Source organism: Thunnus maccoyii, chromosome 3 (assembly GCF_910596095.1).
Source record: "Thunnus maccoyii chromosome 3, fThuMac1.1, whole genome shotgun sequence".
NCBI lineage: Eukaryota > Metazoa > Chordata > Actinopteri > Scombriformes > Scombridae > Thunnus > Thunnus maccoyii.
Window position 1 is genome coordinate 16,908,066 of NC_056535.1, and position 25,586 is coordinate 16,933,651.

The following is a 25,586-nucleotide window of genomic DNA, read 5'->3' on the forward strand; positions in this document are numbered from 1 at the left end:
GAGCAGTATATGGCCATCCTCCAGCTACAGCTACGCCTTGCTCGTCCTCCATGTTTCCAATGACATGACCAAAGCAGTCAAGCCAGCTCATCTTGGTGGACATGGAGAAGCAGGAATCTAAACAAAAGAGAGCTGCAGGGGAACAGATGGACGTAATAGTGGAAGTACAATCTGAAGATCTGCATTCCAGCCAAAGTGACTTGAGGCCCCTGACTCAAGACAGGGATCCCAAAGGAGTCAACAAGTGTCTTAAGGTAATTAATGTGCACCTTCACTGGGATTTAACCAACATAACACACATAAGCCTTCACAAAGAGCACACAGCACAGGCCACCAGCTGAAGTACAGTGTATTATTCCAGTCTGGAGACAGAGAATTTGACAGGTCGGTAAAATAAACAAACCCGCTGCACATGATCTGCATACCATCACTCCTGTCTCACAGATAGCACTGAGTATGCAAAGCTGAACTGGAGCAGAAATCTATGCATGGTTTCATCCTAGAATGGAATTTTTGTAGATGATTCATGAGGATGATAAATACAATTTACAAATGGAACTTTGTCAGTGAAGCATTTTGTTACATAAAGAGTAAAAATTTATCTTGCACCCCATCAATTACATGGCGCTATGTTTTGTTCTTACAAAATACAAGACTACTAACTCAATGTGGTATCACTAGTTGAATATCAATGTGCTGCACGGTACTGACCTCAAGTGGACATAATCATGCACACAGTTCTATTTTTGTTTCTCTTAAGATCCTACAGTAAGTACACTGAAAAAACTGATAGAAAAAATGTCATTGTTTGCAACAAAAACACCTCTTTTCAGTAAATGACCCATCATTTTCATCCTGTACAGTAGGTCATGATATTGTAATATACAACTTACACAGCTACATATCCCATTCTCCCAGTGCTCAGTATTATATTTTACACACTGGGGAAAACATGTCTCCATCAATCATACACTTACAGTGTCTCTGTGTGTGTCTTGAGGTAACGTTTGAGGATGTGATTGCAGAGCCTCCCTCGGTGAGGAGCTTTGATAAAGTGTGGCTGTGGAGTCACGCCCTGTTTGAGGTGTCCAGACTGTGGTGTTACCGCTTCATCTCCCTCCTGTTGGCAGTGCCGGTCTCGCTGGCAGCAGGGCTCCTCTTCGCTGTGCTCAGCTGCCTTCACATCTGGTAGGACTGCTGTTACACTGAATATGAAGTAGACTTACAGGCAAGGATGAACAGCTTAATTTCTATCTGGTAAATGCACAGTCAAAGGATAATTTGGCAGATGGTTACATTAGAAATTGTGACTTTACCTTTATTCTAAAATTGTTTTTTTATAGAAGGATTTCTGTTTTTTTTATTGACAAGATGAGCTCATGTTTGTCCATTTCCTTGTTTCTCTCCAGGCTGATCATGCCCTGTGTGCAACTCCTTCTCATCAACATGCACTGGGTCCAGACTGTGTGGGGCAGCATACTGAACATTCTCATCAGCCCCTTCTTTGCCAGTATTGGAAAGTGCTGTGGTCAAAGCACAATCCATCTGGCTAAAGACGAAGACAGACACACAAGACTTGAGTGAAAAACACAAGACAGAGAGGGAAAAAAAGATTGGTAACAGATTGCATACTAATTCCTTACAGGTAAATTATGATCTGCATCATGATTTTCTGATGTTATTTAGAATTTCTGCTCACTTTTAATAGTATTTTCCATGCTGACATAATGGCAAGATGTCCCTTTTGTAATGATGATGATGTGTGATGTATAAAGTACAGTAAACCCTAAGCCAGGATCTAATAAGGACAAGACTACAAGTGTATCCTGTGCAGATACAATATGTGATAAGTAAATTTCCATGCCTGTAAGTCAGGAGAGATTAACAGGAATTAAGAAAAGGTGAAAGAGTTGAGAGCAACTTAACAGTCTCACAGATGGTTTGGTGTGTAACTTTGAAAAAGGCTGTAATGATATTGATATTGATGTTATGACATTGTATATATGTTGAATGAAATCATATTAATGAATTTGTAGAATTTATGTTTGTTTTTGATTGTAATGGACATACTACTCTGTGTTGTTTGTGGCGATAAGAGTAGAATTCAGCTACAATATTTGTTGTCCCACATGGCCAAAGACTGTAATATGGGTTGTATGACGAATGTAATTATGTCACCTGGTAAAGGAAATTACCCGGAGCCAAAGACAAAATAACAGCAATAATAAAGATGCAAAGGCTTCTTCACATTCAAATCAGCTCACATCAAAGCAGCAAGCACACAGTGCAAAAAGCACATTTTTGCAGATATCAACCAATTTTTCTCTCTGAAATAAATTCAATTTACTTGATTTTAAAAGATAAAAACATCTTTGTAACAGTAACCTCAGTGCTAACATCATCAAACACTCTTGTACATAAATATGAATTTAAATGATATGAAATGTGTGTGTAGTATGACAGTGCGCTGTGCTATTCAATTATTTCACAGGAGTCAAACACAAAGGTAGGTTAGACAATATCTTAATTTACATTTAAAAGACTCAAAGAGTGCTTTTAAGAGTTAAATCATGCACAGGTGAGGCTTATTTCCAGGATACATTTGAGAATTTAATAAAAAGTGCACATAAAAACCCTTCAACAAATGACTGCTCTCAGGAATTAAGGTAAAAAAGTAAGAATATTACTTCAAAATGTATAACAAATCATAAAAGCATTTTGTTTATGTGTTGAGTAACACACCCAAAACTCATTTCAAAGGAAGCACCATCAATATTTGTGCACCCAAGTTACTGATACCTACTCTCACCATTACATTCTATATGACTCTAAATTTAGGCCTGAGAGCCCTGCATGTCTGTCTACATTAAATGGAAGACAGGAGCCGATGCAGTCTCAGCTGATTGCATTGACAGCCATAGGGGCAGAGGTATGCCCACCACCACTCTCTGCTGAGCTATTTCTGTCCCACTGCCTCCACGCCTAGCTGGCCTCCACTCTACCCACTGCCACGCCAAGAATACTCCTCTAATTGGGTTGGCTCCTGATCACATGCACTCTGATCCCATTCCACGCCGCCCTCCTCGTCCCCTTATCTGCCACCAGGGAACTGGGGCAAGGAATGCCAACCCATGTGTCTGTGTCACACTTCCTGTACTGCTGTTACACCCCACTGATTGAGATAAATACCAACAGAGAGACGGGGCCTTTTACCAACTTTCATAGGGGCTATCTCTGCTGCTCCACCTCCTCTCCTTCTTTTTTGGCAGCACAGCGGTGTATGAGTTTGTTTATGCAACACGCTGATATAGAAATGTATGACTGATAGCAACAACTGCACAGCTTAAGGAAGACTGAATCAGAGTTTTATTTTGGGGGACTATTGAATTTTATGTGTCCAGCCTTGATAAAATCTGAAATATCTGAAGCGACTTGGAACCTGCCCTGAACACTCTTTATTGTGCACCATTAATATTGTGAAACATTTTAATTACCGAACCATTCATTGTTATGACTGCAATTATGAACATATGAATCATGTTTTCATTTTCCTCCCTCAGAGTGCCTCTGAATAGATTGCATTTTCTTTAATGTCCACACAGTTCTTTCATAATTTATTGGGGCGCTGCATCCGCAAAGAAATTAGCACTTGCAGAGACATTTAGCATCCAATAAAGGAAAATGAAAACATAATAATATTGGGTCAATTTTACAATAAATACAAGCTGATGAATAAACATTCAGAAAAACTGGTGCTGTTTACATTTCAAAATGTAGCACAGCACTAATACTGGTAACACTTTATTTTATAGTTCCCCTAATTTTATACTCATTTCCTACAAATTTTTTAAGAAATTTGCAGGTTTTTAACAGTTAATTTTTAGAACATTTGGTACAAATTATAACAGAAATCTGGAAAAAGAGTTACACTTGTTTTAGTTGGTAAGTACCCACTCATTATTGGCTATTTGGCTTCATACAATTTTTTGTATGAACCAATTAAATTAGACAATTCTAATTGACAGAAAATATTTTGTTTTCAGTGTGTATTTATGGTGCTTTTTCAATAATTCACTAAAATTAGCTGCTGTGTAACTGTTAATTCTCAGAACCTTTCTTTGAAAGGCATATGTAATTTGGTAGTACACAGGAAATGTGTTCCTTAAAGAGTTTTTAAGAAACAACCCAATATGCTAATATGTAGTTTAACACACAAAACACTGAAAACGAAAGTATTTTCTGTCAGTTAAACAAATTAAAATTTAAAAACTGTTAAGCCAGCTTAACACTTTTTAAAGTTTCTTATTATTTGTACCAAATTGCACTTGCAATAAAGTCTTGCGTTAATACTCTGCAGAGTGTTTGTCAACTGTAGGTCTACAGAGAAAAATAAGGTGAAATATACTCACTTAGTTACTTGTTAAATTAGATTTTAATACCCATTATTTGAACAACTGGCTTAAGAAATTACAAGGCCACCTCTCTACCTGACTTCAAGCATAATGAAGATGGTGAGTTGAAGGATCCTTTGACAGTGAAGTGTATTTTAATGTAAATCAAAATGCTCTGTCTAAATGGTAAATTAGAGTCATAGTGTGAATCCACATTAACAGCACACGGTGACAATTAATTTACTTTTTATCTACGTTTGTCTCCTCTGCTGTAAACACATTACAACATTTTTTTTCTTTTCAAATTAAATTCAGTGTAAGAACACAAAACATTGCGTCCCAACTGGAGGGTGTGTTTGTGTGACAGTAAGCCTCACTCTGTGGTGGAAGTTCATGCCACTGTGCAAACCCTGCCCAGCTAGCCCAACAACCCTATGTGAAATGTGACACAGCCCTGGGTTCTCCTTTAAGGCATGCCTTTTCTGCAAGTGTGTATTACAATGTGTGTGTGAGTGTGCTTATGTGTGTGTGTGTGTGTGTGTGAGTGCCTATGTGTGTGCAGGGTGGTGGTCAGGCCCCCATTTTTACCAGGACGTCTGCAGCAGCTGTCCACTGGCATGTCAGCGGGAGCGTCACAGTGGTGATACAGGGGTCCAGAAGTGAACTGAGGCGGCTGCGAGTAGTTTGATCCAGGAAGGTTTACCCTCACTGTCTCCAGCCTGTCCAGGACCTGCAGCCTCACCATGGCGGATCAGTACCAGTACAACACCAACGAAGAGAAGATTGTGAAGGACAGCCACACCAAGGAGATCGATCTCATTAACAGAGACCCAAAGCAGATCAATGAGGACGTGGTGAAGGTTTGTACAGCATGGAAACCCCACCCTGTCACAGTCAGGATTAAGAAAGTAACCCAATGTCTTGGCGTGTTTGGAAGCGTGTGGAGAAAATGTGTTTGCTAGGAACAAAGACAGGAGAACAGGGTATTACACTGTCTGGAAAATCCCTAAATAGACGAAGAGCTATTCCTGTTGCCTGTGTAGAGCATAGGGTTTATTTTGGGAATGGGGTAGAAGAGCGTGAAACTGATACACTGTGCCATCATGTTTTATTTAGGTCTGACAACTGTTTATCCTGAGATTGTTGCCATGCATCACCACAAAACATTTTCTGTGAGGAGAGAATCGAATATACGATGAAATTATTTTTTGTTTGACCGAAGGGGATTTCATGTAAACATGGTCAATAAGGATCGTAAATCATGAGTTATGAGTAAAGCAGATGCTTAGTGTCTGCATGGCTCAGCTTGAAATGATATACAGGTGGCTGTTTTCAGAAAACTATGAAGAAAATGATAAAGATTTACGGTTATGTATTTTTAAACTCAGGCTTTTTAGCCTTACTCCCAATAGTCTGGTCTACGGTAGAAAGTAAGTGATAAATTGGCACTTGCATTTCTAATCCATGCAATAATTTTCTGCTTACATTTCCTAAAGAGTGGATTGCCAATATCTTTTGAAAGTGTCCTTAATTGGATAAGGAATCTTATCGACTGAGTAATCAGATTTACAAGCACAACCATGGCTGTCCGTCTATTGTGGCTGAGAGAACACTGATGCTGTTTTGCAGAATCTGACTCTAGCAATCCCCTCTCAGAGCTGAAAGAGGCCAGAGAAAATATAAAACAGTGCATGTCCAGCCATTCATTCAGAGGATGATCTGCGCCTGCTATCCCTACAGGAAGCGGACAGCAAGTCGTTATTTCCCATACAGATCCTATCCAATGGTCTGGAAGAAAAAAAAAGGTTTTGAGATGTGCAGTGCGTCTGCCTGCCACGATTACTGACAAGTTACTTAACATTTTAATTGCTGGGTCTTAGCTGAGAATGTGATGGCCAGCTTTTTCAAAAGACCAATTGTTCTCATACATTTTACATGAGGGGAACTTTGGTTACTAAAAAAATGTCAGAATGGAGCTTTTAGAATGATTTGGACTGAGCATTAAAAGCCACTCCATAACTTCTCCTGTATGCCACTACATTAAGTTTTTTTATTCTATCAAGTGCATCAGATAATTTGTTTCTCTGCATAAATTTGACCCAAACACTCTGCAGCTTTAATAAGCATAATCTTTACACTTAACATTGGCATGCATGTATTACTTGGAGCACACATGGTGAATTAAAGAGTGTGTCCTCAGTGATGTGTAGTAATGAAATGCTATTTTAAATTTCTTATTAGGTGGAGTTTGAGGATGTCATTGCAGAGCCAGATGGTACACACAGCCTGGATGGGGTGTGGAAGCTCAGCTACACCACCTTCACTGTGTCCAAATACTGGTGCTACCGCATCTTGTCTGCTGTCTTCGGGATCCCTGTGGCTCTACTCTGGGGCTTCCTGTTCGCCTGCATCTCTTTCTGCCACATTTGGGCTGTGGTTCCCTGTATCAAGAGCTGTCTGATTGAGTCACAGTGCATCAGCCGCATCTACTCTCTCTGTATCCAGACCTTCTTTGATCCCTTCTTCGAAGCCCTGGGAAAGATCTTCAGCAGCGTGCGCGTGGCACTGCGCAAAGAAGTCTAAGAACGCATAAGTGTGGTATCTTTTTATACACCAGAAATCTGGCATCTTGCTTACTCCCGGTTACTCCTCCTCTGGCCTTCATAACATGCTGCTACCCACCCTCCCATCCTCAAGCTCAGAGCTCTAAGTCCTGACATGCCCAGTGTTTCCTTTTGCCACCAGAAGCTCTGTGACAGCTGCAGTAGGCAGCGTGGTTTTCTGACAGCTCTGGCACTCCTGGAAGGCTCAGTGTTCCTCACTGAGGGAGAAGAGGGCCCCCTGCCATGAGGAGGATCTGTCTGCCCTCATTTGCTTGTATGACAAAAAGCTCAGACAATGGCCACACCTTCACAGCAAATGAAATGGACTCCTCAACACTGCTGCACCTGTGGACGATGCTGCTTATGTGCATTACATTTGGTTATCCTCAAAATTATACTGATGCTGTAATGTTGCTGTGTCTGGTATTGTTTTGCTTCATATTATTTTAATTGAATTTGACAATTCTACATGTGTATAAGTAACCTCATTAGAAAAGCCCTGACAGAATGACAGAAATTTTAAAAGTTTTCTCTATGTTATTATTTTGTCAAACATTGTCCAATTTCTTCTAAAAAGATTTGTGACGACTCTGAAGTAACGTCAGAGTAACTGATGTAACTGAAGTAACAGACTTTTTGGAGACTTGCAGATGTAAGAAATATGTTTGCAGATAATCTACTTCCTTTTATCAAATGGATATGAGTGGAATATTAACCAACCTTTTTGTATTTTTCAGTCAAGTATGTGTATACAGGTATGGACCTAACTACTAAATGGGGTAAAGTAGGAGAACCTTCAAATGTTTCATAGTGTTGTTTTGATTTGTTATTAAAGTGTGAAGCCTTTTGCTTATATTGTGTACCTGCAGTGAAGAAGGGCAGGGCTGAAACCATCAGACTGTCCCTTTAATGAGTGTATTTCACCACTGGAGCGGTGTTTGAGTGAAAGTATATTATGTGTGTTTGTCTTTGTGAGAAGCTTAGGAAATACATTTCTAAGATTCACCAAACATTCAAACCGTGTGTTAGTGATATTATTGGTAACTTCAGCAGTGATCTGAGAACTGTGACCCACTAGAGGTTGCTGTTGTGCATCCTTCAGTTGCAGTCTTCAGTCTTTACTGTCTGGGATCCATTACTGATAATTCAGTGTCACCACACCCCTACTTGTGAAGCCTCAATATGTTCCACTCCAGCTGATAAATTGAACTCATTTATGCCACTAAAAGTGCTAGAAAATGAACAGAGTTTAAGGTGCTGAACAGCACACTGTATTAAACCATTATTCTGATTAATGAACTGTGTTAAACTGTGTAATTAGTGTGCCTGATTTATTCGTCAGGTTGTGTGGTCATTTCATTAAAAAATAACATTAAGAGCCTCAATCACTTTGACTTCAGCAGATTGTGGGCAGTAATAATTCTCTCTCAATAGACCACACATTTTGTAGAAAAACCAAAGCTTTACATTGATGCTTATATCAATCTTCATCCTCATTTTACAAGGAAGTTTCAAGTTAAGTCATCTTAATGACAATTAATAACTGCACATAGACAATAATTTAAATGTTTTACCCTCGAAAGAAAGTTTTCAGAGTTAACTAATAAACGTATTTAGATATAAACTTAGCCCAGAAATTATACAGAGACAGTGAATATGTAGAAAATGTGAATATGTTTAATGTAAACAAAATACAAAACATTTTCCACAAATACTGATCTCATAATTTTGTTGATTTATATTCCTTCCTTGCAAATAATTAATGGAACTTGTGCAATTACAGGCATACATCTACATATATAGTATATGACCTCCACATCTATTTTGAACAACAGATAAATTATCTAAGTAATACAGTCAAAATTTTTTTATCATGAAATTCATAGCAAATGTGTTTGATGTGATCTGTTAAGTATTTAGTGCCAGCTGTTGCCTTTGAATGATTTATGGTTTTCCAGCATTTACCGATATGGTATGTTCCACTCAAATAAGATCGTCTTATAAAACGTCACAGTATCAATGCTATAGGGGAAGTAAATCCCCTCTAAATATGAATCTAAAATACAAAACAATTTATAATCTCAAGATGCAGCGGCGGTACAGTTGTTCAAGTCAAATATTGGAAAAGTATAATTTTGTTTTCATTTCATTAATCAATCCTGTAATCTGCACAGTAATAGAGCTGAAGCAACAACTGTGCAATAAAATGCAGTTTAATATTTCTGAAATAAATAACCTGTAGGAAGTTTCATCATCCTATAATAATATCTGAGGCTTTTCTTTGTAGTGTTGTTGCACTTTGTTGTCTTATAATGATTTGTCGGTGTAAGGTGGCAGAGAGACAACATATCAGTATGAGCTCAATAATAGTTTTAATTGAATCATCATCTGGTTCACAGTGTCTCAACTGAAGTTCAACACTATAAATTTCATCAAGTTAGTATTAATTGCAGAGTTATTGCACCAGGTTTTTTGTACCTTACAGCTTTTTCTTTTATTCAGATCACTCCTTGTAACTGACAATGACAACTGATGTGCTTTAATTAAAATAACAAATACCAAACGATTCACAACTGAGATGGCTCATATACTTGAAACACTGGCAATGAAGATAAATAGAACTGACTAAATAGCAGCCTTAGACTTAATTAGCTTTGCAACAATGACTGACAGAGTGAATTCATGGCCACAGCTTACCTTTATTATCACTTCCTGCTGGATCATGCACCGTGTCACTGTTGCCGCAAGATGTTTCCAGAAACATAAGTCACTTTAGTTCACTCCAGTGGGCTGCACACTCTTCAGATCTCATCCCGATAATGCATTTTGGGGCTGTGATACAACAGGATGTTCAAAGTTTAAATATGCTGCCAAAAATTTGCAGGAACTCTGTGATTGTATTGATTCAGTGTGGACAAACATCCCTCTGGAACACTTCCAGCGCCTTACCATGGATTTCTTCACACTGTTCAGGAGGCAAGAGGAGCTCTAATGAGTGTTTGCTAGGTGTAAATAATGATGTTGCCGCTTTTTTGCTGCTTTTGCTTTTTATTCGCTTTTTAAAGCTTTTTTTTAATCGTTACCAGTGACATTTATGATATCTCACATCTAACAATATCTCAAGTAACAGTTTACATGTATGCAATCCATTGCAAATGTAACAAAGTGAACAACATGGCACACAATATTTATTACAGATGAGCAATTTCATCATAACACAGACAAGCTTTCAAAGTGACAAGAAATGAATCAATAGTGTGGTTGGCTGAGGTCGACAGTGCTTTAAAAGTCATTTGAATATGTTCTTTTTTCCTTTCTCTGCACTGCAAATATGTAAATATATACTGTACATCTGAAAAAAAGGAAAAGAATTAAAGACAAAAAACAGAACAAACAAAAAAGATTCAGTTGATTGCTCAGCTTAATCTGTGATTATCTCTTAAGTATTTATTAACAAAATATTGCCCTCAAATATTCTGTACATTTTTTCTATTTCACAATTCCATTTTTACTTTACACTGTAAAGTACTGTAAATAAAATAATTAAGACTTTTGTTTTCCCTCTTCTGGGCTTTGACAGATACCTCAGGATGAGAGGTATCTGGAAGAGTTGACTGCTGTTTATTTCATGGGTGACGGCATGTGGTGAAAGGCAGGGTGGGCAGGAGAGTGGGGAAGTTGCTCATGTGGTTGAAGTCTGTGTGATGCTCCTCTGACTGCTAGTGCTTTTAATGGCAAAGGTTGAGGAGTTGCTCTTGTGACTGGAGTCAAAGTCACGCTCACAGCGGCACTGGGATGACTTGAGGTAGCGTGCAGAACAGCACAGAAAGTTCTGCCTGAGATCCTGAAACAGATGCCCGGCAAAGCACATGTAGATCCAGGGGTTGCAGCAGCTGTTGAGGCTGGCCAGCAGCATGGAAATGATGAAGGGCATAGCTGCAGGTGATGAGAGAGACAGGATGTTTACTGAGTTGTGACAACGGAAAATGAAGGAGATACACCATGTCTGAATAGAACCAGGAGCTTGTTTTCTGTGTGTCGGTGGCTGGTTGATTGTTTATCTACAGCCATCCCTTCAGTGACAAAACATATATGAGTTTTTGCACACACATTTCGTTTTACTTGTGATGATTTACAACTTCAGCTCAATTGATGCGTTTTGGCCATGCTAGCAGTGTGGGTCTAGGGATTTCAATGTCAGCTGAAATTTCTCAAACGATTGGATGGATTTTCATGAATTTTGGTACAGATATCCATGGTACCCAGAGGATGGCTTCTAATAACTTTGGTGATCCCCCACTTTACATCTAGCAGAATTATCAAAATTTTAAATTGTTTAATTGGTGTACAACCAAATACCTGCATCGACATCAGCTGTACTTTGTTTTTAGAGCTAATTAGCAAATGTTAGCATGCTAATGTGCAAAAATAGGATGGTGAACACCGTAAACATTATATCTGCTAAACATAAGCATGTTACCACTGTCATTGCAAGCATGTTAACATGCTGACTTAAGCATTTAGCTCAAAGCACTACTTTTTAGAGCAAGTGCAGCCTCAAAGAGCTGCTAGCAAAGCTGAAGACTGTCTTCTTTCCTTTATACCCATTTGCCATTTTCTGCCAAAGCACAAATAATTCAATTACAAGTTTCAATCACACAGTAAACTGTATGATTATAGCTGAAAGGCTATCAGTTTTAAAAGAAGTAAAAGAGTTCAGGGCAGCAGCCTACACCTTTAATGAAAATGAATTGTGCCAATGCATTTCATACATTTCTGAGGAAGGAGACAGTAATGACGACCTGTTTGAAAAAAAGAAGGAGAGAGCATTCTCTAAAACAAAATAGAATTCCTTCAAACACACTTTCAAGGTTCAGGAGAGAACAAGGCGGAAACATTGCTCACACATCATTGTGGTGATACATCACAGCAAGCAACATGCAGTGGCATGCTGGATGACATTTACGCTATGTCAACTCCACCACCCAACTGACATTTGGCAAATGAGTTTTGGATTCATGTAATTGGCCTGTATCCCGTATTTAACCTCTTCATGCTGATTGGTAATCTTTCTCTCAGCCTGTCTGCACTTCTGCTACCCTCATGTCGTCTCTAATGACGGTTCCTGAGCGCTAACGAAAAAATTGTTCAGTATTGTTCAGTAACGATCTCGGGAAGGGCACAAAAGTCACACATGATTAATAGGAATCGATCATCAGCCATTAAGGGTTTGATTTATGAGACTAAAACATGAGTTTAACGGAGTGTAGATCATCCAATTACCCTTCTACCACGGTGTCATAGGTTTTATAATCTACTTTAGTCTACTCTGCTAAGGCAAATTTATGAAATGTTCTGCAAAAAGGCAAGCAAAAACGTGTATGAGCTGATATGTAAAAGCAATGATAAAATAAACATTCAGCCATGCATTAACTTTCTGCAGGATTATGTTGCTAACATGGACGGAGGAATACGCTTCATTGAAGACTGTGCAAAAGACCAACTAGTGGTTATCAAGCATTCTTATCAGGGTGGATGAGTGCAGAGCCTGGATGTAATTTAAATAATTGGGGGAACCATCACAAAAAAGTCTTTACTGAATCAGCTCACAGTGTCTTTCACAAGCGAGTGATAAATCACACGGTAAATGAAAAGGCAGAATAATCATCCCTTGGGTGGTACATCTGTCTGACTGTCAGAGCTGATAGTGGCCGGCCCAAAGGACTCATCAGCAATTCATTAACATGAGCCTGTAATGTTCATTCTATCTCCATGAAAGTAAACAAGAATTGGATTTCACATGAAGCGATATTGCTTTAAGAGGTCTCTCTATACATATGACAATGTTCTGAGTCTCTCACTGCTTGTCAGGGCTCTATATATGACATCTTTTTTTAAAAAAATCACGTTTGGAGATTGAAGACTGGGCTTTGTGTTCATCAAGCACTTAGTGCAAATCAATATGTGAGTCAGCAGCAGAGGGCACAAGGCTCAGCAGAGGGAGATGTTTGTGTTCACAGATTTTTTTGAGAGCTTGTGTGAGTGTCAACGTCAGGGTTTAACCTTCAGGCGTTTTTGTCCTCTACATAATGAAATCTGTCTATCTGTTGAATGTGAAATCACAGATGCCGGTGGTGTCGCTCTGACAAATCCTGGAGGAGCATTTTACTGTCTTGTGACATTTCCAAAAATCGGATCGATAAGCCTAATGAGGTGCTAAAAATGGTAAACTTCCTAACTGTGAAAGGTTCCAGGGTCTACACAGTGAATCTGACTTAAAGTGTGTGATAAATTGGATATCTCAGCTTTGATGAAACTGGGAGGGATGATGCAATTTGGCTCTTTGTTCATGCATTTAAAAATTAGACTGATTGGTATGATGAGGACATTGCAACTAAGGTTCAAAAATATCCAACATGCTGCATTGATCTAGCTTTGATATAACCTGGACAGATCATGCAGCTCAAGGGATTTCTGCATCACTTGTGGCAGAGGACAGGCTTACTTTAACTTGGATTAGGGTGGGGAATTTCTGGGAGTTTGTATCAAGCAAAGAAACCGCTGCTTGCACTTCCTGTGTCTGCTAAGAGTGGCCTTTTAAAGACAGACAGTGACCTTAGTAAGTCTCCATTTACAGTAAGTGTCAGCTTGACAGATGTTGAAAATGGAAATAAATAAAGAAATAAAGAAGTGACTTGTCTTCCAGTAATGTTTCATATAAAATGTTATGGATATATTCAGTGGTAAACATAATAAAGTTTACTATATGGAATGAAACATATAATGTCATAATCAATGTTTGAGGTCTGTTATCTAAATATTTGCCAAAGGTCTGCAGGTTACCTGCCATAAGCAGGAATTACACATTAATAGTCTGTTTTATTATGCTATTTGTTACTGCTAATCTTTCCCGACAATACACGTTTTAAAGGTGCAGTCTGTGATTCCAGTCGTCCGACAATCAAAATTCAACATACATGAATAAAACCTGGTCTTACATCAAACAATCATTAAATCTGATTTATGAACCTACAGTAATGTTTGTTGTGGTTTGTTCATATCATGAATGTTTGAAACACATCTTTGTGATGTTTAGAGGTTCTCCCTCTCTGTTCTAAGCTGTCTGGCCGAGCATGACTCTAATGGACACTTTGTCTCCACACACACATGCAGGTGACACTCCAGCTATCTTTTGTACACAAACACTGGCACGTGTCTGCCAATTCTGGCCTTTCTGAGTGCTGTTCACGTGGAGGAAAAGCCAGCAGACATCAGTCTCCTCCCTGCACTGATGGCTCTGAAACAGAAAAGAAATTAATCACTTTTTTTCCTTTCAAAAGCTGGAGTAGTTAGTTACTCTTTTCTAACTGCTGTTATTTTAAATATCGTCATGAGAACATTAGAGCCGATTTTTATTTCATCAGTGCCTTAAAAGAAAGTCTCCTCTTGTAATGTACCAGTGACCAAGTCTTGGTTGAGTGTATTGTGTGACTGTTTAGCTCCAAAGTGTAAATAGCTGGTGTGAACAATGCAGCTTGAGGAAGGTGACAGCAACACAGAAACAGTCAGCTGGAACCTTTGACATCAACCAACAGAGCCAAAAGATATGGCCTCTGACACCAAAGTATGTTTTCTTCCTGACATTATTATTTATTTTTAGCATTCTATTGTTTGTATTATGTAGTAACTTTATCTCTTTTTACTTTTTGTCTGAGGAAATACCGGTAAGGGATAGAAATCAGTTTGGAAAATAAGGTTTATACTGTCTTTGTGGTAAAAAAAAAAAAAAAGCTCCCTCCTTTCACAAGAAGATGCAGACATTCTAAGCAGTCTTCAAATAAATGGCTCTAATTAGATTCACCTTTCACTTTCCCAGTAAAACAAAGGTCCCCACAACAAATTGACAAATTATAGCCTCTCTAGGATTAAACATATTTTTATTTTTTGTTATCAAGGTAATACATATGTGTGGCTCTTACTTACCTCTACCTAAATGCAATGGAAAAATGGAATGGCGCAGACTTTCACATGTACAAATACAACATGCAGTCAAATTGGTACATTAATCTTCTGTCGTTGCATGGGTGTGGCCATAGTCTAGAGGATCGATAAATATAGGTACCACATACAGTCGATGGCTACTTAGAAGCCTATTGTGGTTAAATGTCAACGACGCACTCCAACGTGCCCCACAGGCACAAATAAAGCTGCTTGGTGCGCTGTGGCGCACACTAATTTGATTAATGATTAGCCGTCAGTCGCTCTCAGGGTCAGAGGAAACTTGGGAAATTGTGTGTGCAGCTTATTGCGCACTTTAAAAGACTCAATCACTCATAATTGCAACCAAATACATAAAGGTATATTCACAAATATAATTATATAATTTGACAAAACAAAATATGTCTGTATCCAGCTGTGTTCCATATATTTCTGATGTAAACAAACCAGAAGTTAGATTTGAAAGTTTGCATTGTAGAGACATTTTTCATTAAACAAAAATCCTATTATTATCAATTTGCCATAACGACTGATCAAACGTCACAGACACGCACCTCAGGGGTGTATACTATACCAGCATTTGTAATTCAACCAACAGAGGAAACAATCCAAAGTTTCCTTTTCATTTTTGTTTACGCTTTCAAGGTATCTTGAGATTTAACATCCTGCGCTGAGCTTCCCCACCCTGGCTGGGTTGTTTACCCGAAGCAGCAGAGCCCGGGTCCCCCTTGAGTCAAAGCTCCGGTGTCTAAACCACGTGAATGAAAAAGACTGAATAAACACAGCTGAAAATTGCGTTTTTGTTGTCTCAGTAGGCCCCAACTTCGTGCGTAAAAACCACCGATGCGCACAGCAAAAAGGATCCCATATGCCACGGCGCAAACTCCATTTTCAGGCGGCAATATTGTCAGGAAAAAGGCGTTAAGAGGGTGTGGGACTGTAGAGTGTATGTGTGTAAAATGTGTAAATACATTATAGGCACAACAGTTTTTGCGCAGCAGCTGCGCGCCCTCCGTATAATACTGAACTTTAAATTTTAACCTACCCTCACGGGGCGCTGCTGGATCCCACGCAGACCACATCTGAACAGAGAAAAAGGGGGTCCAGCAGACAATATAAGCCACGACTATGACGAAAGTCATTTTCACTGTGGTTATCTTCGCCTTGGAGATGAGCTTTACGCTGCTCACACGGGCCAGCGTGTTGCTTTTGGAGGTTTTGGGCGTCAGGCTTATGCACTGCTCCCGCCTGGTTTTCAGTTTAAAGTTTTGCCAAATTTTGAAGCTTATCAACCCATAGCAAATGCTCAGTATGGCCACTGGAATGATGTATATGGTGAGACTGATCCATGTGATGTAAGCTTTGGCTCCCCAAGGCATAACGAAGTCACCCCAGCAGTCATACACTCCTGATCCGGCCGACCCAACCTCTCTCAGGGAAAAGATGAACATCTGTGGGATACTGAAGAGCAGGCTCAGGACCCAGGAAAATATGACATAGAAACGGTCTTTTCTCCTGTGCAAAGAACGAAGAGGCTGACAAATAGCCAAACACCTGTCTACGGACATCAAAACTAACATGTAAGTGGAGGCGAACATCCCAACGACTTGTAGGTATTTCACCAACCTGCATAAAATGTCTGGTCCATAGAATCGAAATGTTATGTCCCAGATAAGTTGGGGAAGAACTTGAAATATCGCCACAACTAGATCGGCGATGCTCAGGTGCTTCATAAAGTAATACATACGAGACTGGCTGTGTTTGGTGGTGTGGATGGCCAGCAGGACGCACAGGTTCCCCGCCAGCGCCAGAAACAGCACCAGAGCGAGCACAGTCACCTCCACCTTCGCCACCTCTTCATTCCGCTTCAGGGGGTTCGTCTGATTGAACCCAGCGGTTCCGTTAACGAGACTTGAGTTCCGCCAGGATTCGTTGAATTGCCAAAAGTCACTTTGGTTTGAGATACTTTCCATTGTCGCAGGCTTGTCCTCTGCAGATGAGTCAGGGCTGTGCAGTCATGCAATAGCTGGAACAGTCACCTGAATGGTCTTAAGTGATAAAGTCGTCCGTGCGTCCTCACAGGTGACGAGACGAAGGGTGAGATATGATGAGGCTCAAAACATGTTTCTGAAATGATAAAAAAACGAGTCACTTCTTTGCTGAACCTCAATCACCCATTCTTTCTTAAATCAGAAGATGCAAGAATCCACAGAGGAGGAGAGCAAAAATTCCCTTATCTAAAAAATATGAAACACTTGGCAAAAATAAAAGTAAACTTAAGGCACAGATGGCAAAAAACCAAACCAAAACAAAACAGCAGAACTCGGATCTAAAAGGTCACTGATAAAAGGTAATTCTAAAAAAAAACAACAAAAAAAAAACTAACTAAATCATAAACTGAGTAAATCCCAAGAATTAGCAGGTTTATTGTCCACAAATATTTATATGCCTTTAAAATACAAATACGGAAATAAAAATATTATAAGAGAAAAATGCTGCAGAAATTGAAAGCTCCATCATCATCTCTGGCAACGTCAGGAATGACCAGCACTACAGCATACAAGCCCCCGATATATCTGTCGCCGGTTCAGTAAAAACAGCAAATAGTCCTACCTATCAGCACCACTAGGTGGCCATGTGCACCAGTCACACTACCTTCACTGTCCAGCTCTGCAGCGTGGAGCTCCAACCCCTATCAGAGCACGAACCACCAGATCTGCTCTGAGTCATGGATCTCTGTTTTTTTAATAACCAACCCCATCTGAGAAGATTCCTGTTGTCAGATATGACTTGGTGTAGAATTACAGAGTCTACTGAAGAGAGAGTAATGGCTACATAGTGAGGCCAGTGATGTAAAAACACCCTTGTTATTGTAAGATATCTCTATATTGTGGTAAAATCTGGGGAGGAAATGAGAATTAATATTTTGCTGGAGACTTAAAGGAGTCTTAGGGGGTATTCTGGCCTCAGTTTGCTTTGAACTGCTGTAGTTGTAAATAAGTAAACTGCTAATTACTGTAATGAACAAATGCTCATTCATACCTTTCAAAATCACTGTGAGCCAAATATGAGTTAAAATAATGAAAAGTTACAGGTAAAAACCATCATTAAAATTAATTTGTAAGGGAAAGTGCTAGAAAAATACTCACACAAACATAGTTTTTCAATTTTATAACTCAAAGAAATGAAAAATGGTCTATATATATAGCACGTCAATAAAATGTGCGATTTTTTTCAAAGGAAATGGACATGGACAAGGAAATGTGACATCATCAAGGCAACATATTCTGATCTACCGATTATGAATGGGAGGATGAGTTTGTTGGCAAATGAAAAAAATATTTGAGCCATAGGCTTTTCAGGAGAGGTACTATGAAACAGAGACAGCTCTGTACACATGTTCCTAGAAAATCACCATAGGTGCTGCCAACATGTGTTTTTTATTGTACTTTTATTTATAGTTAGACTGGATTCATGACTCGCCTGCTTTAATCTTTAGGAAAGTCTTGGAGGATTCAACCAAGCTGCCAAAGATGACAGAAGTACCACAATTCTTTTTAGAGCTGATTTTGCTTTAATGGCACAAGAGAGTCAGCTACCAAGTGTTGTTCTGTTTATAAATTATCTTGAACTGAAGGTCATCTGGTCATTATGACAGACAACAGGTGACAGTGGTGAGCAGATACATTCCCACATACTAGAAGTAAAGCAAACATATGCAGCTGAAATTTTATTGGCAATGTTGTGCGATGCCATTGTTAATGTCCATGTGCTACATTCCAGTGATTCCTCTGAGCACACATATCCTCCTTCTTTCCATTTGTGTTGCTCAGTACGAGCCTGCTACGGAACTTAGAGACTAAAATGAATATGATGACGATTTTTAAACTGATTGATGGTGGTGACACATTACTGAAGAATTTGAATTTTGAATGTGGAAACCATAATACATTTTGAAAAATTCCTTATATCCAAAGTTACACAAATGGTAACAGCACTGAAAAGTGGGATTTGTCTGCTACTGTGTGGCTCCTTAAATTTCCAGCAACACACAGTTGCAAACCCTAAGGGAAAAGGCTTCTGGTCCTATCTACGCCACAAACCTTTTTTGTGGTTTTGAGCTTGGAAAATGGCAGATCCACTGGAATTTGAAAGGAGTAACATGATGGCTGAAGGCTTTTTAGCGCTGACTGGAAATTAAAAAGGACAAGGATGAAAAAAGGATAATGATAAATTCAATCTAATGATGTAACTCGTGAATTTGTAGTGAAACTATTTAATGACCTCTCTAAAAACTAGATTTTTGGTGAGCTACATGAAATGAGCCAGCATGTGAATAATGAAGCCTGAATGACAATAACAAAAAAGAAGGAAAAAAAAAGCGCATTTGGTGCTGAAAATTGCAAAGTTTGGTACAGCTAGAACATTCCTGGAGTTCAGCAGAAAGTAATTAGTGGATTAATGAATGCTCGCCTTTTCATGGAAGTCGTAGATGTGGAATAAAGTGATGGGTTTTTCATGGTTTTATGACGATGAAAAAGAAAAGAGTCAGTCAGTGCTGCAGAGCTTTGAAGGAGTTTCACCAGATAATGTTCACTTAGACTATTTGATTACAGAGTAAAACTGAAGTCGAGTAATCTCAGTGTCAAGAGTTTGGGCCTTCTGAGCAAGTGTGCAGTATGCATAATAAGATGTAAGCGAGATGTGAAAGGATTGATGGTTAAAGTTAGGTGGATGTAGTTGGATAGTCTGTCAATACTCAACTTTGCATCAAGTGACTCAAATATGTCAGTAAAGCATTTTGTGAGCTTTAGTAAAATAATCTGTAGATCTTATGTGCAAATATACTTTGGTTTAGAATCTGTTAGAATATTGTTAGTAGTAAGCTGTGTACTATTTCAGGGACTAGATCCTGCTGAGTCTGCATAGACCAAATATTTCATAACAAGTTGGCATAGTCTGTCTCATTTCAAAGATTCCTCCAAATGTGGCTGAGAAATACAGCCTGAATTCAGAGCACACAACCCATATTTACTTTGCAGTCCTCAGTATCCTGCAATCCACTCTGTCTTCATCGATGTGTAAAATCCAGGAAGCTCCAGTGGTCATCAGTCAACAGTAAATACAAACTAGACCAATGAAAAAGCCACTGCAAGAGGTAAATAAATAAAATATAATAAACTCACAGGCTGTTTACAGAAAAATATTTATATGGATTTGCAAGTTGTCCATCATATGTTGAAGTTAAATGTCACACCTTTTACCTTAAACCTACACTGGTTTGAGTTTACTGCAGGTATTTATTTTTCACTACAGCTGGGGGGCAACTTCTTGACTTTAGGAGTTGCAGGAACTCCTAACACACCATTAGTTCTGGTCTCTGTGAGGATAAAGTTAAACCTTCTCATTTGGAGAGGAGGTGCAGGTTCAGCCTGGCCTGCAGGTCTTCTGAAGGGCCCACCTTCGTGTTCTGAATCCTTTGAAATATCCAGATTCTGAACTAGGACACAGGTGCAGTATAGGGCAAAGTGTTTTTATAGGTTTAATAACGGCTCAGCAGTTATTCTGCAGAGATTTGGTCAACTTTGGTTAAGGATGAGTGCTAAATTATAAACATGGCAGTAATGTAAATACATGTGAAGCACTGTGAATTCAGGTGAAGAGGTAAACAGCATGAGGTCTGGCTTAAAGTTCCTGCTGACAGATCAAAGGACGGAAAGCTGCAACAGTAGAAGCCTAATAGACTGCTATGAATGAATGCTAAAGTGGAAGGGAAGTACGGAAGACTTTTCCTGCCATGAAAAAAGCAAATCAAGATGACAAGACGGGGAGAAGTCCAGGTTCCTTGCGGTTAAAATTAACTGTCAAGGAAATAGGGTGAAAGGAGGAGAGATTACAGATGGAAAAAATGATGCTGTAGGAGAACATCTTCAGAAAAGAGAGATTTATATATATATATATATATATGTATAATACCAGGCCCAGTTCAGAGTGATGATGAACTAGAAGATGGAAATTAAGACTGCACACATGTAATGTTATAATTTAAATTGAAAGATATTTGATGGGTGAGTTATGGTGAAGTCAAATTTTATTTTAAAATTATGAATTAATGACTAATTAATTAATCCAGTGAAAATGAAAAATACAGTGTTGCTCTGTCCCCGCGTTCCCTGTCTGTCTCTACTGTCAAAAATCAACAATGTGGCTACAAAACATCATAAAATACAGAAGATATAACTATATCTAATTGGCAAACGATAACTTGCATGTGTAGAAAGAGTGTTAGAAAGAGTTTTTTTGGGATATTTATTTTGAGTTGACAAATGTATATTGTTTGTCCAATCATATATTAACACTGATACATTTTCTTTAATTTGCTGGTGATTACTTTGAGTATTATAGTAATAAATTGATATTTTCACTTACTTCTCCAGCCGCTGAACCCTGCACAGCCCCCGCCCTGCCCCGGCTGATTCCAGTTGCTCAGCAGTTCCTTCTGCCGTTCCCACAGATATTGGGCTTTGAGTTGACAGATCTAATTAGAGACAAGGTTCAGGACCGAGCCACTGATGAAGTAAGAGACAAAGGATCTGCACGCTAATACTTTTGGCTCCTGCTGCTTATGTAATCACTCAGTACATGGGGTTCTCAGCCTACCATTTTCCTCTTGGTGATCCCGTGTCATGAGGTGCATGCAAAAAGTAGACCAACGCGCTGTAGGGTGCTGTCACTTCTAGATCAGTGGGTGCGTGATATATTCTGTGTGCTAACATCACTTAAAGCACTACACTGAACCATTAGCTTCATAGAAGACAGGGAGCCGGTGATTTCTGAGATTATAGCCACACATTTCAGAGGCTTGCAAGCTTAAAGATTTAAGTGAGTGTCCATAAGCAACCTTAAGTCATACATCACAGCAGCTCGAGACATATCTCACTAAAGCATAGAGCTGCAAGTTGTAACTTGCAGAAGGCAATAACTCATTCTCTTCTGAGTCCTTCAGGTGGGCCTCACTTCTGAGAGAATCCCCTGCTTCATTACAGGAGCTTCCTGAGTTTCTGCGTGGGCTTTTTTTAAAGTCAGGATCTGAGACATCTGCTTCCAAAACAATAACAGGATAAGGCCTCCTGTGGTGCGTCTGGAAACGTTACTAATATGCTAGATTGCCCACACTGAAGGGCATTTGGAGGAAGTGGCAGTGAATTCTGAATGAAAATAAAACAAACAAGTGAACAATACCCCTTACCTAATGCTTGTTTTATGTTTGTGGGACAGAATACACGTTTCACTCAGTGTGGCAACACAAGCAATAACCCATAAATCATATTTGATGTTTTGCTGAGAAAAAAAACCTGAAGGCTATATATGACTCATGCCACAAAGGGGTGAAGATTGGAAACTTGGTAGAACATAGTGATTAAAGACATGCTATTGTGAATCACTTCATTACAAACTGTGGTAATGTCAGATAAACGTAATTGGGTTTTCCACATTCACATTGCCTTAGTTTATAAAAGCACTGAAATTGGGCTTATCATACATTATGACCAGTAAACTGTAATCCTCTTCCTGGTGCTGTTATTGGTATAATAAATCAGGGATGTCATCTCTATGAATAATATCTCATTTCTTATATTTCTCTTTTTCATTTTATGAACACACCATGTTGTGCTGATTACTGTAGCTGGAAAGTGTGTTGAAAATTCATGGTAGTGGCTCAATACATCGACCAATTGAAGATACACAAGTACTACTCAGAACTATATGACTTGCCTGACTACTTTTTCAGTGCTTTTGTGTTTGTGTGTGTACACTTGAATGAAGAGACTCAAAAAGAGATTTCCAGCTTCAGAGTTGGTGGAAATGTAAAGCTGACATTGCAAGCAGCGAGACAAGTGATGTCAAAAAGTGTATGCCACTCTGATGGCGATTCTACGCTGTGACTTGAAGCAAAAATAAGAAAAAAATACATTGACAGCTGTCAGGTACAGCGGTTGTTTGATAAGCCTGCATTTTATTTACATGTTTACATGATTTGAAAAAGCATTTAATGTTTTAGATTATCAAATCATCTGATAATTAACCTATTTTTAACAAGGTTGTAATCATTTGATACTTTTCTTCCTGAGTAATTCTCAAAGCATTTGGTGTAAAATCAACCCAATGCAGCAAATAAGGATCATGAAAGACATAATGAATAGAGTGCAACCATTTCCACTGTGACCTCAAAGCCTTGAAATTCAAGGGTATGATGAGAACAGAGAAAAAAAGTCTGTGTGATATTGACTAATAGGCAGAGGTTTGTTTGGATAGCTGAAACAGAGGAGACAGCGCCTCAGCTCATCAGTGTCAGAGCAATGGACACATTGACAATATATCACAGCCTCAATGTGACATTGTTTAGAGTCTCTTATGGGTGTTCGGAGCAAGGAGCAGAATATGAATATAAGAAGATATCTCCTACCTGCCACACCATGAGCAAATATCTGTGTCTCACAAATCCCCTTTTGTACTCACATTTTAGTGTACTTATGAGATAAGGCAAAACCAGCTTTTACTGCACATACACTGTGTGCTGTAGCATTTAAACATGCAGAAAGCAAACAAAATAAATAAATACTGAACACAGAACTGCTTGTGATAAATCTTACTGCATGGCATTAAGTTGAAACAAAATAGATAAAAAACTACATCTCTTATCTCTTAGTTTGGAGGAAAGCACAAGTTCTACCTGGAGTTTTGCCCAGAATGTTATCAAGACACCGTTGTTGTAATCGTGTAACATACTGTGTAGCCCACCTATCACCTACTGATCAGCCCACCTATGCATACGTATTGTAAGACAAGTCTTTTAGTTTGCATCATTTAGGCATTATGACATTTGATTTATGAACAAATGACCAACTGTGATAGATGGATGGATGGTTATTTTTGGACTAATGGGACACATTCAATGCCTATTCAAAGGAAAGGGCTAATACTTCATCTTGAAATGTGAAAGTATTCTCTATGACAGACATGTGTATTTGCAGTCAAAAATACAAAAGAGGAGTGGGTAAAAAAAAAGAAGCTAACTTGCTCTGTGTTTTTTTGTCAAAAACATGATTCACTTTTGTCAAAAACAAAACACATTTTCTATTTATGCTGAATTTCTCTTTAACAATCAGGCTTTTGTGATGTATCTGTGCAACAGGAAGATAGGAATCTGAATCTACAAAGAATTTACCTGTGGTATGTGAAAATGAGATTGAAGCACGAGCTAATTCACATTTCTCATATGTAGTCCTTGAATAAACGTAATCCTGTTTGCTACAGTAAAAAGTCTTACAAATAAACCCTTGGATGTGCTTGAAAATTGAACAAAAAATACTTTTTATGGTTTGAAACAAGCGTTGCTTTTAAAGTAATTATACAACCTCAGACACAGAATGATAAGGGATACTTGGTTGTAGGACTTTAAATTTCATCAAGACAAGCAGGCTTGCCACAGAGCTGTACGTGAGGGAGGATAATCAGCGCTCTTGCTCCCCTCTCTTGGACCATTACCTCCAAATACACCAGTTAGCTGCTGCCATTGTACTGTTTGTTATCCTTTGTGTTTGTGTGTGTGTGTGTGTGTGTGTGTGTGTGTGTGTGTTGCTGCGGGAGGTAAGGGGTTTTTGAGTTTATGGCACTATTACATACACCTGAAAAACTGCATCCTTGCATCTAAAATCTGCTCAGCAGTACGCCTGTGGCTCTCATTTCTAATGTAGTTCATGTCAGATTAATTCTGCCACCAGCCACTAAGTCACAGTGATTTAGAAAACCACTTAGAAGCTGCCATCAGTAAACCAGACATGCTCACGTCTGGAGAATGTGTCAGTGCATTTTGAAGCTTTTAAGGGAAGTGTTGGGTTTCTGTTGTTTACTCCAACAATGACAAATCTGAAGTGTTCAAGTTTACTGGTATCTTGAATAATAACTTACACCCACCTCTTCCTTCAAATACAACATTGCTGTTAAAGTCTGAATAACAAAATAAATACAGAAATACAATCAATATGCAAATGAAATCAGTGGATAACGGGCAAATAAATAATATATAATATGTGACAGAGAAAGGGGTGTACGCCTCTATAAACATATTTATATTATATGCAAATCCTGACCTGGCAGTGGGTGGAAATAATACATTGTATATTAAAAAATATATTGTGAAATTACAATGACTGGTCTTTGCAAACATGAAAAAAGTGGTTTCACCCCATGGTACATAACCTTCATTTCACATTTACACTGTAGTCACACCTGTGGAGCGACTGCAGTGACCCAGATACACACTTCAGCAGGAGGACCCACAAACAGTTGGTCATTTCAAGAATCATTTTTTGAAATGTGTCTGATCTCAGCAGCTCCAACACCCACAAACAAACAGTACAATTGCTTTGTAAAAAGGGGCTCCATACCTGACATATCTTCCATATTTTACTGTCTCCAGGCTCAGAAATATTACAATATCATCCCAAAATATTTTCCTGTGTTGTACACGTGGACATTGAACACAGTGAGGGATGTTTTATGTTTGGTTTTTTTTACAACAAAAAAAAAT

General features: G+C 38.8%; 3 protein-coding genes across 4 annotated transcripts; 2 read left to right on the forward strand and 1 right to left on the reverse strand.

The window, feature by feature from the left end:
* The first annotated feature begins 101 nt into the window (after positions 1 to 101).
* LOC121891408 (caveolin-2-like) lies at positions 102 to 1,695 on the forward strand. The gene is made up of 3 exons (XM_042404115.1): positions 102 to 254; positions 1,001 to 1,188; positions 1,410 to 1,695. Exons 1-3 carry the CDS (start codon positions 102 to 104, stop codon positions 1,582 to 1,584), a joined length of 516 nt encoding a protein of 171 aa, XP_042260049.1. The 3' UTR covers positions 1,585 to 1,695.
* Positions 1,696 to 4,973: 3,278 nt separating this feature from the next.
* Positions 4,974 to 10,327, forward strand: cav3 (caveolin 3). The gene is made up of 2 exons (XM_042407643.1): positions 4,974 to 5,251; positions 6,633 to 10,327. Exons 1-2 carry the CDS (start codon positions 5,135 to 5,137, stop codon positions 6,972 to 6,974), a joined length of 459 nt encoding a protein of 152 aa, XP_042263577.1. The 5' UTR covers positions 4,974 to 5,134; the 3' UTR covers positions 6,975 to 10,327.
* An 88-nt stretch (positions 10,328 to 10,415) lies between these two features.
* On the reverse strand, positions 10,416 to 17,514 carry oxtra (oxytocin receptor a). 2 transcript variants are annotated; one of them, XM_042407641.1, is made up of 2 exons: positions 16,038 to 17,514; positions 10,416 to 10,930 (listed from the first exon to the last, which is right to left on the reverse strand). In XM_042407641.1, exons 1-2 carry the CDS (start codon positions 16,963 to 16,965, stop codon positions 10,677 to 10,679), a joined length of 1,182 nt encoding a protein of 393 aa, XP_042263575.1. In that variant the 5' UTR covers positions 16,966 to 17,514; the 3' UTR covers positions 10,416 to 10,676. The 2 variants fall into 2 exon arrangements, with proteins under 2 accessions (XP_042263575.1, XP_042263576.1); XM_042407642.1 differs by having other exon boundaries at positions 10,840 to 14,291.
* Between the last annotated feature and the right edge of the window lie 8,072 nt (positions 17,515 to 25,586).